This window comes from Entelurus aequoreus, linkage group LG04 (genome assembly GCF_033978785.1).
Source record: "Entelurus aequoreus isolate RoL-2023_Sb linkage group LG04, RoL_Eaeq_v1.1, whole genome shotgun sequence".
Classification (NCBI taxonomy): Eukaryota; Metazoa; Chordata; class Actinopteri; order Syngnathiformes; family Syngnathidae; genus Entelurus; species Entelurus aequoreus.
In genome coordinates this window covers 80179005-80192703 of record NC_084734.1, presented here as the reverse complement: position 1 = coordinate 80192703, position 13699 = coordinate 80179005, and the positions used below count along the sequence as shown (strand labels likewise).

The 13699-nt window shown below is 41.3% G+C and overlaps 1 protein-coding gene across 3 annotated transcripts; it reads left to right on the top strand.

Annotated features, from left to right (window-relative positions):
* The first annotated feature begins 332 nt into the window (after positions 1–332).
* On the top strand, positions 333–12246 carry znf711 (zinc finger protein 711). 3 transcript variants are annotated; one of them, XM_062045810.1, is made up of 8 exons: positions 333–527; positions 4234–4310; positions 4423–4534; positions 6512–7336; positions 7432–7578; positions 7660–7839; positions 9251–9385; positions 9501–12246. In XM_062045810.1, the coding sequence occupies exons 3-8, from the start codon at positions 4456–4458 to the stop codon at positions 10679–10681; spliced, it is 2547 nt and encodes an 848-aa protein (XP_061901794.1). In that variant the 5' UTR covers positions 333–527; positions 4234–4310; positions 4423–4455; the 3' UTR covers positions 10682–12246. The 3 variants fall into 3 exon arrangements, with proteins under 3 accessions (XP_061901794.1, XP_061901793.1, XP_061901792.1); XM_062045809.1 differs by having other exon boundaries at positions 4234–4348; positions 9251–9394; positions 9501–12245; XM_062045808.1 differs by having other exon boundaries at positions 9251–9394; positions 9501–12244.
* The last annotated feature ends 1453 nt before the right edge of the window (positions 12247–13699 follow it).

Sequence of the window (13699 nt, the reverse complement as noted above, 5' to 3'; positions counted from 1 at the left end):
GTGGCGTTCGGTACCTCCAACAAGGTTAAGAACCACTGCGCTAATAAGTTCCACTCTGCAGCAGCCACAGCAGCAGGATGTTGTTTCCTGGGTGGATGACCAAAAACTGCTACCCAACCCCTCCCTGACAAAATGGCCTACAGGCCTCATCTGTGCAAACAAAAGTCGGGTTGGATTTTTCCCGAAATGTTTTCATGGGTTTGGTATGTTTAAAAAACATTGTTGTTTCCATGCACACAGCGAATGATATGTTGTCATTAACAGAAAAAGCAGTTGGTGTAACTGCTCTCTTATGCATGACGCAAATAGTAAGGGATCAGCGGTAAACGAGGCCACGCATTGTCTGCCCCCCGCCCTCCCTCTGCCTGTCAGGAAGCAAGCTGATTGGCTGAGGCCTAGCAAAGAGTGCGCGGGGATCCAAAACTGCAGGCCGCACTTAGCTTACCGTCGAAAATAAACCTAAACAATAATAGACAAAACGGAGGAGGGTGAGAAACACCGAAAGAGTCGGAAGACGACATTATCAGGTAAACTCGCTTTTATCCAACTCGAATGGAACGCGGTTTAATCCGCAGGGGCCCAGTCGGCCGTAGCGGGCCTCTTTCAGCCTCCTCGAACAACAACATGGAGATAATGCGGCACAAGGCGGCTCCACCTAGCTTAGCAGGCTAGCTAGCTGGTACGACGGTCTTGCTTTGGTTGCTTCGAGCAGACATCGAATTGATACACAGCGAGACATGAATTCGGCGCCGTGTATGACACTGCTACTATCCTTGGATGATTAAATACTAAATACTTTATAATTTATCAGTTTAAGGCGACCGACGGATGCGCTGGGTTAGCCGTCATGCTAAAACAAAATGGCGCTGGGCGGATCAGTCGTAGCTTGTTTGCTAGTTAGCTTGAGCCTCACTCAAACATTGCATAACGTCTGCAGGATTTTAAGGCGAGATAATTTCCTGATTATATATATATATATTTTTACATATTCTAATAATTGTTCACACGAACTACTGCAACATGGGCAACTTTTAACGCACTGCAGATATTGAATACTTATATTGAGCTGTGACGTGACGACAGTGCATTTCCTCCTGCTGATACCACGCAGGAATCCCGCAGAGGCGATACTTGCGGGCTTGTCCTGCCCACCGTGCAGGGTTGATCCCTTTCCCCAACCCCAGTTTTTTCAGTCATCAAGCTCAACCGGCTCCAGGTGTATGGTTATATAGCCCCAGGTTAAAGGCACATTGGTTGGCATTGGACGGTGCCAGTTGTCAACAATAGGGTCCCTTTTACCCTGTTCCCCAGTGCAGAAATTACCATATTTAAGTTTTTTTCCTCCATATATACTTTTTAGACCAGGGGTGTCAAACTCAAATACAGAGTGGGCCAAAATTTAAAACTGAACAAAGCCACGGGCCAAGGTTGAACAAATTAACCTTTTTGATAGGGACCCAAACAAGTTTTGCATTAAATATTGAACAAGCAAGGCTTATATAACTTTATAGTGACATGCAAAATCGAGTTTCAAATAATAATAATAATAATTAAAAACATATCAATGGCATGTCAAATACAATTTGAATAAAAATTGAATGCCTCTTTTCTATTTGAAGCCTTCTGAGGTAAATATCAACATTAACTTTTTCCACAGGCTAAAAAATTTGAAAATAAAATAATGAATAAACCAACCATTCTGGACTTGAAACTGCTCAGTTTGCAACACCCTGATATAATCTGATGTGCCCAAGCGAGATACCTGGCATCTTTTTTGGATGCTAGTTCATTAATGTCGGGGCTCAGGCTTTGAGCTGAGGCAACCTTCATTATCGAACGGAGGTGTTCATCAGTCATTATATCTCGTATTCCACAGTCTTGGGGGTGCGCCTTACGGGCACTGCTTTTAACGTCCTCTACGAGCTGTCATCACATCCGCTTTTCATCCATTCTAATGACGTGCCGGCCTAGTCACAAGATATGAGCGGTTTCTGTACGCACACATACGCGAATGCAACGCATACTTGATCAACAGCGATGCTGGTTACTGGGGTTCAATCCCCACCTTCTACCATCCTAGTCACGTCCGTTGTGTCCTTGGGCAAGACACTTCACCCTTGCTCCTGATGGGTGCTGGTTAGCGCCTTGCATGGCAGCTCCCGCCATCAGTGTGTGAATGTGTGGGTGAATGTGGAAATACTGTCAAAGCGCTTTGAGTACCTTGAAGGTAGAAAAGCGCTATAGAAGTATAACCCATTTATCATTATTTATTTATTACAGTTTACACTGAGAGTGAACGTACAAGCAACTTTAACATTGTTAGAAATATACGCCAAACTGTGAATCCACACCAAACAAGAATGACAAACACATTTTGGGAGAACATCCGCACCGTAACACAACATAAACACAACAACAAATACCCAGAACTTGCAGCACTAACTCTTCCGGGACGCTACAAAATACACCCCCCCCCCCCCCCCCCCCCACACACACACACACCTTGTAGCATCCCGGAAGAGTTAGTGCTGCAAAGGGTTCTGGGTATTTGTTCTGTTGTATTACGGTGCGGATGTTCTCCCGAAATGTGTATGTCATTCTTGTTTGGTGTGGATTCACAGTGTGGCATATATTTCTAACAATGTTAGTTTTTTATACGTGCACCCTCAGTGTAACCTGTATCACTGAAGATCAAGTATGCGTTGCATTCACTTCTGTGTGCGTGCCAAAGCCGCACATATTATATGACTGGGCCAGCACTCATTGGACTGGAAGAAAAGGGGACGCGACGATTTTCAGGAGGGGCACTGAAATTTGGGAGTCTCCCGGGAGGTTTGGCAAGTATGAGAATTAGCGGTTAATGCGGTGCACCGCCGCTGTATATAATCGGCGGGCCAGCTCTAGTGTTAATTTGATATCGCCCCAAGGGCCAAGTGAAATTACACTGCGAGCCAAATTTGGCCCGCGGGCCAGAGTTTGACACCCATGTTTTAGACTGTATGCAGACCCTACTATGTACAGCTCTGGTAATGGGTACATTCGCACCCACCTGCACAAATGTACTTCAAAATGTAACAATCAAAATAAATATGATTTTTGTTTTTGTTTACTAGGGCATGCATATATAATATGCATTGGTTTGATCTACGTTCCCATCCTCACCTATGGTCATGAGCTTTGGGTTATGACCGAAAGGACAATATCACGGGTACAAGCGGCCGAAATGAGTTTCCTCCGCCGGGTGGCGGGGCTCTCCCTTATAGATAGGGTGAGAAGCTCTGCCATCCGGGGGGAGCTCAAAGTAAAGCAGCTTCTCCTCCACATCGAGAGGGGCCAGATGAGGTGGTTCAGGCATCTGGTCAGGATGCCACCCGAACGCCTCCCTAGGGAGGTGTTTAGGGCACGTCCGACCGTTAGGAGGCCACGGGGAAGACCCGGGACATGTTGGGAAGACTATTTCTCCCGGCTGGCCTGGGAACGCCTCGGGATCCCCCGGGAAGAGCTGGACGAAGTGGCTGGGGAGAGGGAAGTCTGGGCTTCCCTGCTTAGGCTGCTGCCCCCGCGACCCGACCTCGGATAAGCGGAAGAAGATGGATGGATAGTTTGACCATTTAAAATCAACGATAATAAAAAGGAGATGCTTGGAAATAGTATAAAAATGCCCCAAAACTTGGAAAAACGCGATTCATAGCGTTACTTTTTGGTGTAACCATCATGAGCGTTTTGTTCAGGTATATTTTTTTTATATTTTGATAAATCATCATATTTATGTATTACTAAATTTAAATAGGTATTGATTAATCTTTAAGCTGTGTGTATTTGATTTCAGTTTGCTTTTGACATCTTATTTAGAATTGTAGTTGAAACTTTTACAACCTTGTGTTGCGCTCATGATGGCGTAACCAAACTACATTTCATTTAATGATCTTATTTTGAATATTTATTCCCTTTTCTACATTTAGTATATTTAAATATACTGTGTTTTATGCTTTTTTATTTTTGGAACATGAACTATACATATAATACAATAAAGTCCCATATAAAATTATGTTTCTAGCAATACTTTAATTTTGCCTTTGAAAGTAACACTCCAATGTCCATTAGTGGAGCTGTACACCTAAAGTAACACTCCAATGTCCATTAGTGGAGCTGTACGCTACTGCATTTATCTCAAATCTTTGCAATGCGATTTGTGCATTATTGTGCACTAATGTTCATGCTTTTCTGTCCCAGGCGGATCAATTGCATTGATGGGAGGACACATCTAATATCCTGTTTTTATTTTAACGTTCTGGGGAGCAAATGTGAAGGTATTTTTTTTCCTCATGTTGCCATGATGTCATGAATTGTATGTACTACTATTTTATAGCAAGCAACACACCATTAAGGGAAATAAACAGGCTACTGATATATATCTCATAGTTTTCAGGCTGTTTTATTTTCCCTGAATTAAACATGGACCAAGGAGGTGGTGTGTTGGAGTTACATACACAGGAGCTGAAGATGCCCCATGCTATGATCATGCAAGACTTTGGTAGGTGGTGATGTTGTCAACATATTCTAATTATTCTTTAAGTATTAACCATGTAAACTGGAATCTAAGTCATAACAAAAATAAGAATCAGGTTGCTTGAGGTACCTGAGCTACATACCATTTCCTGTAGCTGAAACAATGTTGTTTCTCTTTAGACCACAAACTACTCAAGACCTCTTTTGGTTTTATGTCTATGATATCAAGATAAAATTAGTCACTAACCAGTTTCACATAATCAACCACATTTTTAAAGGGGACCTATGGTCCTCCTTCATCCATCCTTTTTATACCGCTTATCCCTTTCTATGGTGATTTTCTAATGTATTAATGTTGTTACAATGTTGATGGGGATGGACAATTTTGGCCTAAAATCTGTCTATATTGTGATAAATATTTCAGCCTCTGGCGATAACAATGTATTATTTGGCATATAAATGATAGTATAACTATTTCAAATGAGTTACAAATGCTCCTAATTTATGCCGCTGACACATGCAGTAACATATTGTGTCATTTCCAGTTTTATTGTTTTTTCAAAACTATTATTTATCTACTTGCTAATTTACTGTTCATAGCTGGTTACTTTGTGCTGTAACGAGGATCCATCTACACTTTTGTTAAAGTGTAATAAGCACTTACTTCTTTGTTTGGATATTGTACATTAGTTTTGTGGTCAATGTGGTTATTGAGTCAATACAAAGTAGTTACAGGACCACACTTGATTCATACTTAAAATTTTCAGGATCATTAAATTATTACATTTTGTTATCTGACAAAAACAGAATGGCGGTGTGACAGTATCAATTGATATTTACATTTTTTCTGTATTCCCTTTTATTACATAGACAAGCGGTAGAAAATGGATGGAATTTCAGTCAGCAGTGCAAAATACATTAAATAAAAAAACTACAATTTCCTGTTATTTACTGAGTGTCTTAACAAAAAGAAAACATATTTTGTTATGATAGGAAATGTTTATCTAATCACTGCAATATCAGCTGATAGTATACTTAGTATTGTTACTGTTGATATTTGTATCCATCCGCCCTCTCAAGAGCTATTGCTATGCTGTTTTTGTATCTTCCTATGATGTGTAGTGTAGCATGTTCAACTATTCCTTGTCCTTTAGTCCTCAGCGATAGTAATACTTGTAAGAACTGCAGTGTATTTGCTGCCTTGTTGATGAAGATTAGGGATTTAGAAGCTGCACAGTGGAGGGACGTTGGCCACGTTAACTCGTTGAGGACGCTTGCTCGATGTCAAAATAAATACTTCCGTGTTTATTTGTCCACAGCCTTTTTAGGAACAGTTTCCCTAAAAAAGGGAAACCGTTAGTGTTACATCAACTTGAGCCAGTACAAAGCTTGATTAGCAGCTAAAATCTGTCAAAAAAGACGACGCCATTTTGAAATTGTATTTAAAAAAAACATAAGATAAATAAAGATAAGTAGGATAAAGTATTATTTTCATGTAATCACGGCATGCGCACAATAACACCGCCGTTCAACATTCAGTGAGATAAAGTCTTGTACAAATAATGTGATTCCTTTTCAGATGCTGCATTTTGCGCGACACAAGGTCTACCTAAAGTTGTGACTGGTCAATCTGTTTATGACGTTTATTTTTGAATGTGTCTGGAAAAAAATAGCAGTGGTATTCATCTTTAAGATACTTATTTACAGTACATTTTTATGAGATAAATTCTGATACTTTTGGAGAGAGTGGGACATTGAAAGTTTCATTAGCAATCTGAAGAGAACGCACCACACATGAACAGTTTTTAGGCGTACTCAGAAAGCGGGTTATAAATGTGACTGCAGCGCAATTTACACTAAGGCATATCCAATACATACGTAGATTACAATGAAGTGTGTTAATCGTAGATTACAATCATAATAGGTGATTTTGTAAAATAAAGTATCTGTACAGTCAACTTTGACTTACCTTTCATTAATACTTTTTATTTTGTTTTAACAGTTGCAGGGATGGGTGGTTTGGCACACATTGACGGGGACCACATTGTGGTGTCTGTGCCAGAGGGCATGCTTCTTTCTGACGTGATGACGGATGAGGGCATTCTCCTGGAGCATGGGCTTGAGGTGGAGGGCCTAACTCAGGTAGTCGAAGACCTTGAAACTGAAGTAGTTGAAAGTCTACACGCGGATGTCGAGGGTTTGGAGGCTGAGGTGGTAGATGGGCTCCAGACGCAAGTAGTGGAGCTGGAGGCTCAGGTTGTGGAAGGCCTCGACGGTGAAGTGGAGGTGGAGGGTCTCGAAGCGCATGTGGTCGAGGGTCTGGAAACTGAGGTCGATGTGGAGGACTTGGAAGCTCATGTTGTTGAAGGCCTTGAGGAAGAAGTGGAAGTGGAAGGCCTTGAAGCAGAGGTGGTCCAGGGTCTTGAGGTGGACGTAGAAAGTCTGCAGTCCCAGGATGTAGACGGCCATGAAATATGCAACGAAGACATGGTGCACTCAGAACACAGTGTGATCATGCCGGAAAACATCTTGGGGACAGAGGTCGCAATCGAAGCTACTCTTGAACACCACCACGTGCTTACCTCGGATCTTATCCAAGATGCCAACCACCATGACGACATGTCAGACCAGGTGTTTGTAGCAGAGCTTCTGTCTGATCACCCGGACAACACTCTAGACCACCAACTTGTAGCAGAGGGACTGATGGTGACAAAAGCGGGTGCTGAGACTATAATCCACCAACAACTTCCATCTGAGGCAGTTCCTCTGCAGATGGATGAGGATGATGATGGACGAAGCAGCTCTGAAGATTACCTCATGATCTCTTGTAAGAAAGTGTTCCGTATATGGCAGTGTTTGTTAATATGAATGTCATGTTTATGACAACTGATAACTTTTTTTCCATATATTTTTGTCGTTTAGTGGATGAGGTGGGAGAGAAACTGGACATAGGAGACACCCCCCTGGAAATTAGCACTGAGGTAATGGAAGACAAGGAGTGCAAGGATGAGGATGGTGCCGAAGTCATCAAAGTCTACATTTTTAAAGCAGAAGCAGATGATGATTTAGGCAAGTTGCTGAGTACATGTGCTGTGTTTTTCTTGGTAAACTACCTTTGTGACTTTGATTTAACTACCTCTTCTTCACCAGGTGGGACAGAGGTGATAACTGAGGATGATTACCAAAATGGCCACCCAGACCTTGAAGCTGCTTCATCAGGAAGACTTGGAGTTGGCCGTGACAAGATGGTCTACATGGCAGTGAAGAAGCATGTCAAAGTAGAAGAGGACGATGAGGATGAAAGTGAAGAGGACGATGATGATGACATTAGTAGGTTTTTGAGTCATCATATATAAAACTTCTTGGGCTTTTTTTAAAACTTAGTTTTAGGGCCATAACACTTCTGTGAGCTGGTGACTCATATTTAGTGACTCGTATGACAACAGGGTTTCACCTCAATGTAATTGAATGTGGCGCACCGCCATGGCATTGTTAGTCCCGCCACACCTTGAAAATAAGGGCTTTTTTCTACTTGAAAACAAATTAAAGTACTATAATATATTGTAGCCCCCAGGAGAAATCACACAAAGTTTGATGCTATTTTTAACTTTTATTGCCAATCTCATCATAACAAACAACGGCACAATTCCAACAGGTTTTACCTCCCATAAAAACACTTTTGTGTCCTTGAGTCTTCGCATCCCCGCAGGACACACAATAATGTTTCCTCATTCTTCACCAATCACCTTACAGGCACAGGCGGTGTGTTTGCAAACATGGGAAAAACTGACATTAAATCCAAACCACACAAACATAAAACATTAAAATTAGTTGGTCGTTACAGTATGAATAAATATATATATAGCCTATGATCTGCGCACTTTTGACAAGTGATGTACCGAAAACTTGACCACCGAAAATAAACTTTGATCACCAAAAACCGAGCTACTGAAACCATATGTAAACAAAACGCATGCCGTTGTCTGCGATGTTGATGTGATTTTTATTTATATATAGTAGACATACCCACGCGGACAGCCATCTTAAAAATGTGCAAATATTAAGAGGACGGTGGCGGCTTTTAAAAAGAGAAAGTCCAACTGAAGCAACAGCGCCATGCAAGTGTGACGTCATGCTCGCTTGAGCCTCTTTTAGTCAGGGACGTCGAGAACAGAAGTAGTTGCTAAACACAAGTACATTCTGTAATAACACCAGAAGAAGATGCTACATTTATTGCGAGTTGTTTTTTAATTTAAGGTCATTAAAAGTCTGTAAACACATGAACAAATTTCAACAAAGTACCTTGTACAAAAAGCAACAATTGAAAATGTGGCAAACTATTAAAATATTTGTTAATACTAATTAATGAAAGCAGATTTGTTTTAAATTTATGTATAATTTTTTTTTAGCCTTTTTAAAGAAAATCATGTCCATCCATCCATCTTCTTCCGCTTATCCGAGGTCGGGTCGCGGGAAGACTATGTCTCCCGGCTGGCCTGGGAACGCCTCGGGATCCCCCGGGAGGAGCTGGACAAAGTGGCTGGGGAGAGGGAAGTCTGGGCTTCCCTGCTTAGGCTGCTGCCCCCGCAACCCGACCTCTGATAAGCGGAAGAAGATGGAAAATCATGTCATTATAGCAAATTACTCAATGATGTCATAGTGACCACGCACCCACCAACACGGGTATCTTGGCAGTTTAGGGGAAACCCTGGACAATGATAATTTTTGCTTTTTTGTGCAGGTGGTACAATAGATCAGGTGAAGACTGAAGCAGCAACACAATTTCTACAAATTCGAGAAGGTTTGGCTGCCAACCGTGTTCTCAAACCCAAAGCAAAGAAAAAGAAGAAAGGGGAGACTCGCCAGTGTCAGACCGGTATGAGAAGTATGCCCATCTTTTTATTGACTTTTTAGTGTAGATGCAGAAACAGCATAGCAAAAATTTGGATCTTTCTTAACTTAGCACTCTATTTTTCAACGTTCTCTTTCAGCTGTCATCATTGGGCCTGATGGCATGCCTTTGACCGTCTATCCATGCCACATATGTGGAAAGAAGTTTCGCTCAAGAGGCTTTCTCAAATGCCACATGAAAAACCACCCGGACCACCTCCTCAAGAAGAAGTACCAGTGTACAGACTGTGACTTCACCACCAACAAAAAGATCAGTTTCCACAACCATTTGGAGAGTCACAAGCTGCTGAGCCACAACAGTGAGCGCTCTCCAGAATACACAGAGTATGCTCGGCGTTACCATGAGTCCAGCCCCCTGGGCTCTGACAAGCTCATTGTCAAGGACCGAGAACCCAAATTACACCACTGCAAGTACTGCGACTATGAGACTGCTGAGCAAGGCCTGCTCAATCGTCACCTGCTAGCGGTGCACAGTAAGAACTTTGCACATGTGTGTGTCGAGTGTGCCAAAGGCTTCCGCCACCCATCCGAGCTGAAGAAACACATGCGGACCCACACAGGCGAGAAGCCCTATCACTGTCCGCACTGCGAATTCCGCTGTGCAGATCAGTCCAACTTAAAGACTCACATTAAGAGCAAGCATGGAGCAGATCTGCCCTTCAAGTGCAGCCACTGTCCCCAAGCCTACGCCGACGCACGGGAACTCCAACGTCACATAGAGATGGTGCAAGGCCACAAGACACATCAGTGCCCACACTGTGAGCACAAGAGCACTAACTCAAGTGACCTTAAACGACACATCATCTCTGTTCACACCAAGGACTTTCCTCACCAGTGTGACGTGTGTGAGAAAGGCTTTCACAGACCCTCGGAGCTGAAGAAACATGCCGAGACGCACAAGGGTAGTAAGGTGCACCAGTGCCGGCACTGCAACTTCAATGCTCCTGACACGTTCACCCTGAGTCGCCATATTCTATCCTTGCATACCAAGGAACTTCCATTTAAGTGCAAGAGGTGCCGACGAGGATTCCGACAACCCGCAGAGCTAAAGAAACACATGAAGACGCACAGTGGTAGAAAGGTTTATCAGTGCCAGTATTGTGAGTACAACAGTACAGACGCTTCTGGCTTCAAGCGCCATGTTATCTCCATTCACACCAAGGACTACCCACACCGCTGCGACTACTGCACCAAGGGCTTTAGGAGGCCTTCCGAGAAAAGCCAGCACATAGCCCGACATCACAAAGACATGTTGATGTAACGTCATCCCTCTTAATTAAGCTCACTCCTTTTCCCCCCAGTAAATCTGTGTCACACACTCGGAGGTAATATTAGTGTAATAAACGTTAAATGGTGTAGGCTGTTGAAGGCAACGACATTATGTTTGCCGTTCTGTGTTGTATTGGGTGTAAGAAACTCCTCCTGATACCAGTACACATTTTAGTTGTACGTTAAATCTTAAAAAAAAAAAAAGAGTGTGTGCACTGAGTGGGACATGTGTAAATTGTTTTTTGTTGTTGCAGAAAATCACATAACATATATTCAGGGTTTCAAATGTCTATATTTTTATACCCATTCAGCTGAAATGCTGCAAGAGGCTAACTGTGTCCTAAAAAATTAATGGAAAGGGTGGTTCATGAACATCATTGTTATTCAGAAGATGAGAAAGTTATCCTCCATTGTACCGACCAGTATCTTTATAACCAGCTTTTTACCCCAACGTTTGTTTGACTGCCATCTGTATTTGCTTGTACCATTATGGAGCTCCTGAAAGGCTTTTGAGTGATGTTGACATACATTACGCACCTTATGAGCATATCTAGCTGTTTTATTTCCACAAATCTGCTTTTGAATGCTTAAACGTTTCTCAAATTGATCATGTATAAAAGAACCATAATCTGTTATATTTGTATTAAAGTTAATTCAGGGTTACTGGACTGATTAGATGAGTCGAAATGATCATAACATATTTTGTTGTCTTGTCAAATTCTAAATATTGAGATGGTGCTACAAAATGAAACAGGTTTTTAAAAAAAATATTATGAATGGTTGGCTTCATTAACAACTTTGGTGGTTATATCGAACTGTTGTAAACTGCATTGTGTATGATGTTACCTTTGACACTGATGTGCTCAGTTAACTATTTGATTGCTACCATGCCTTACGTCTGTTGGTCTTTCTCCCTTAAGCACTGATGAACACAGCCAATCTGAAAATAAGTGATGTTTTTTTTTTTTTTTTAACTCAAACATACTGTATCAATCCCATTCTCCCAGAGATTGTGTTTGGGTCAGTAGAAGGCACTTTAATAACATGTATTTTGTTGTATTTTAATGACATGTATGGGTTATATATGTATATGTTTAAGATATATACATATAATATAAACCCTAGCTAATGATCACAAAGCCTTGTGAATGGGTAAATGTTATCTATAGCAAATGGGCACAATACAATTGTTGTCAAAAGTGGTGGGTAAAACCATTTATCGTTCTGTTCCATGGCAAAGTGTATGGGTTTTGTGTTTTGGTTTGTGCTCACTAACAAAGTCTCCCAAATCCTAGTCCTACAGTTTTATACGTAAACCCAGCCCAATCCCAAATCTGGGATTATTCTCTAGTGGGTGATCATCATCATAGCATTAGTCTATTAAGTATTCACATATGCTGTTTCCATGAAATTGTGATATATATTAAAATCCCTGCTTTTCATGTACTTTAGTCTATATTTTTCTTTCAGTCTGATTGTGGATAAACTACTGGTGGGCAAAAAACCAAAATAAACTCATCTTTTTATGTTTCTTGTTTTTCTGTTGTGGCAGTTTAAATTTAATCAGACTCGAGTGTTATATTTGTAGAGAAAGTAATCTTGTTGCGTAATCCGCCATTAGATTTTGCAATATTGTGTATGTTAACATCAGTGTGCCATTTTACTGCCATGGTTGTAATGTACGTTACTTGAATGTGTACAAAAGATGTACCAGTTTGTTTTTTCTAGAACATCCCTGGCATTACAGCCTGGTTGTCAACAGCAACTGATGCAGCAATCAACATGCCAGTCATAAATCTTCCCTTTTATTTCACAGACTCATCAGCATTCTCGCAAAAGAGGCCGCCTGTAGGAGCCATCACTTTGCCATCACAACTCAATCATGTGCTTGGTTGGAGTCTGCAGAGCATCTAACACACCAGCCTAAAAGCCTCAAGAGGGCCATCGCTGATGAGAATTGACGGCTGCATTAGGAGATAATCCAGGTCTATGGAAAAGGTCACTGTCATTAAATGATGTGTTCATTTTATGCATATCAATGCTTGCATTGATTATAATGATGCACCTGCTTGGGGAAAATCCTGGAACAAGTGCAAGGATTGTGTAAAAGTGTGACACTAATGATTTTGTCCACAACCGCCATCATGTGGATTTAGTTTGCATGCGAGTCAGGCTGTTTGGATGTTACAGCGAAGGGACTCGCAAAGAGCTGGGACTAGCCATCAAGTCCTGTTCTTGGCATACAACCGTGACACATTCCACCCGCCCTGTGCAGGCCCATTTAGCCAGAGTGGACAGATCCAGGTTTTCTCAGACGAGGCTGTATTGCTTCCAAGTAGATGGGGATTGTAGAGTCCTCTGGGAAATCACAATGTTTGGGAGTCAGGGACATAAACAAGGAATGAGCTGCACAAGTCACAGAAGACAACTATTGACCGGGAGAGAATCAGAAGGCCTGTTCGACAGGTATTTTTTGGCTTTAATGGTGTTTTCACTCCATATTTGCATCCTAAAATGCAGTTGGTGGATGTTGGGACAAACCTTTTAAGAATGTACATTTGAGGATTGTGCTGGTATCCTAATTCCTTCATAAGAAAAATCCTCAAAATAGAAGGTGACTTCTCTGTTTAAATGTCAGTCAATCCATCAATTTGTATCCCGAAACTTTCATCTAAAAAATGATTTAAGGCATTGCTATGTATTTAATGTCATGGTGGAAATTGATTTACACATTAAGTTTACCAAATTAAGAGGATTCTGATTAGCTGTCATCCTTTTTGGTGTATTCAAAACAATGGCATTATTAGACGTGAAGTATTTTAAAAACATTTATAATAATAAAATATGTATTTCCTTATAGTAACTACTCAAAGGAGATGCATTTTAAAATAAATACAATTATTAAAATGTACACTTATTACACGGTATACTCAAACACATGTGCATTGTAATACATATAATAAGTGCAATACATTATCAAATAGTTTTTTTTTCCCCTCAAAACTATTAC

Coding starts and splice junctions, on each gene's coding strand:
- znf711 (XM_062045809.1), top strand. CDS start 4,456: ATGGACCAAGGAGGTGGTGTGTTGGAGTTACATACACAGGAGCTGAAG. Junction 7,579..7,659: donor AGAAGCAGATGATGATTTAG/GCAAGTTGCTGA, acceptor CTTCTTCACCAG/GTGGGACAGAGGTGATAACT. Junction 9,395..9,500: donor GTGTCAGACCGGTATGAGAA/GTATGCCCATCT, acceptor GTTCTCTTTCAG/CTGTCATCATTGGGCCTGAT.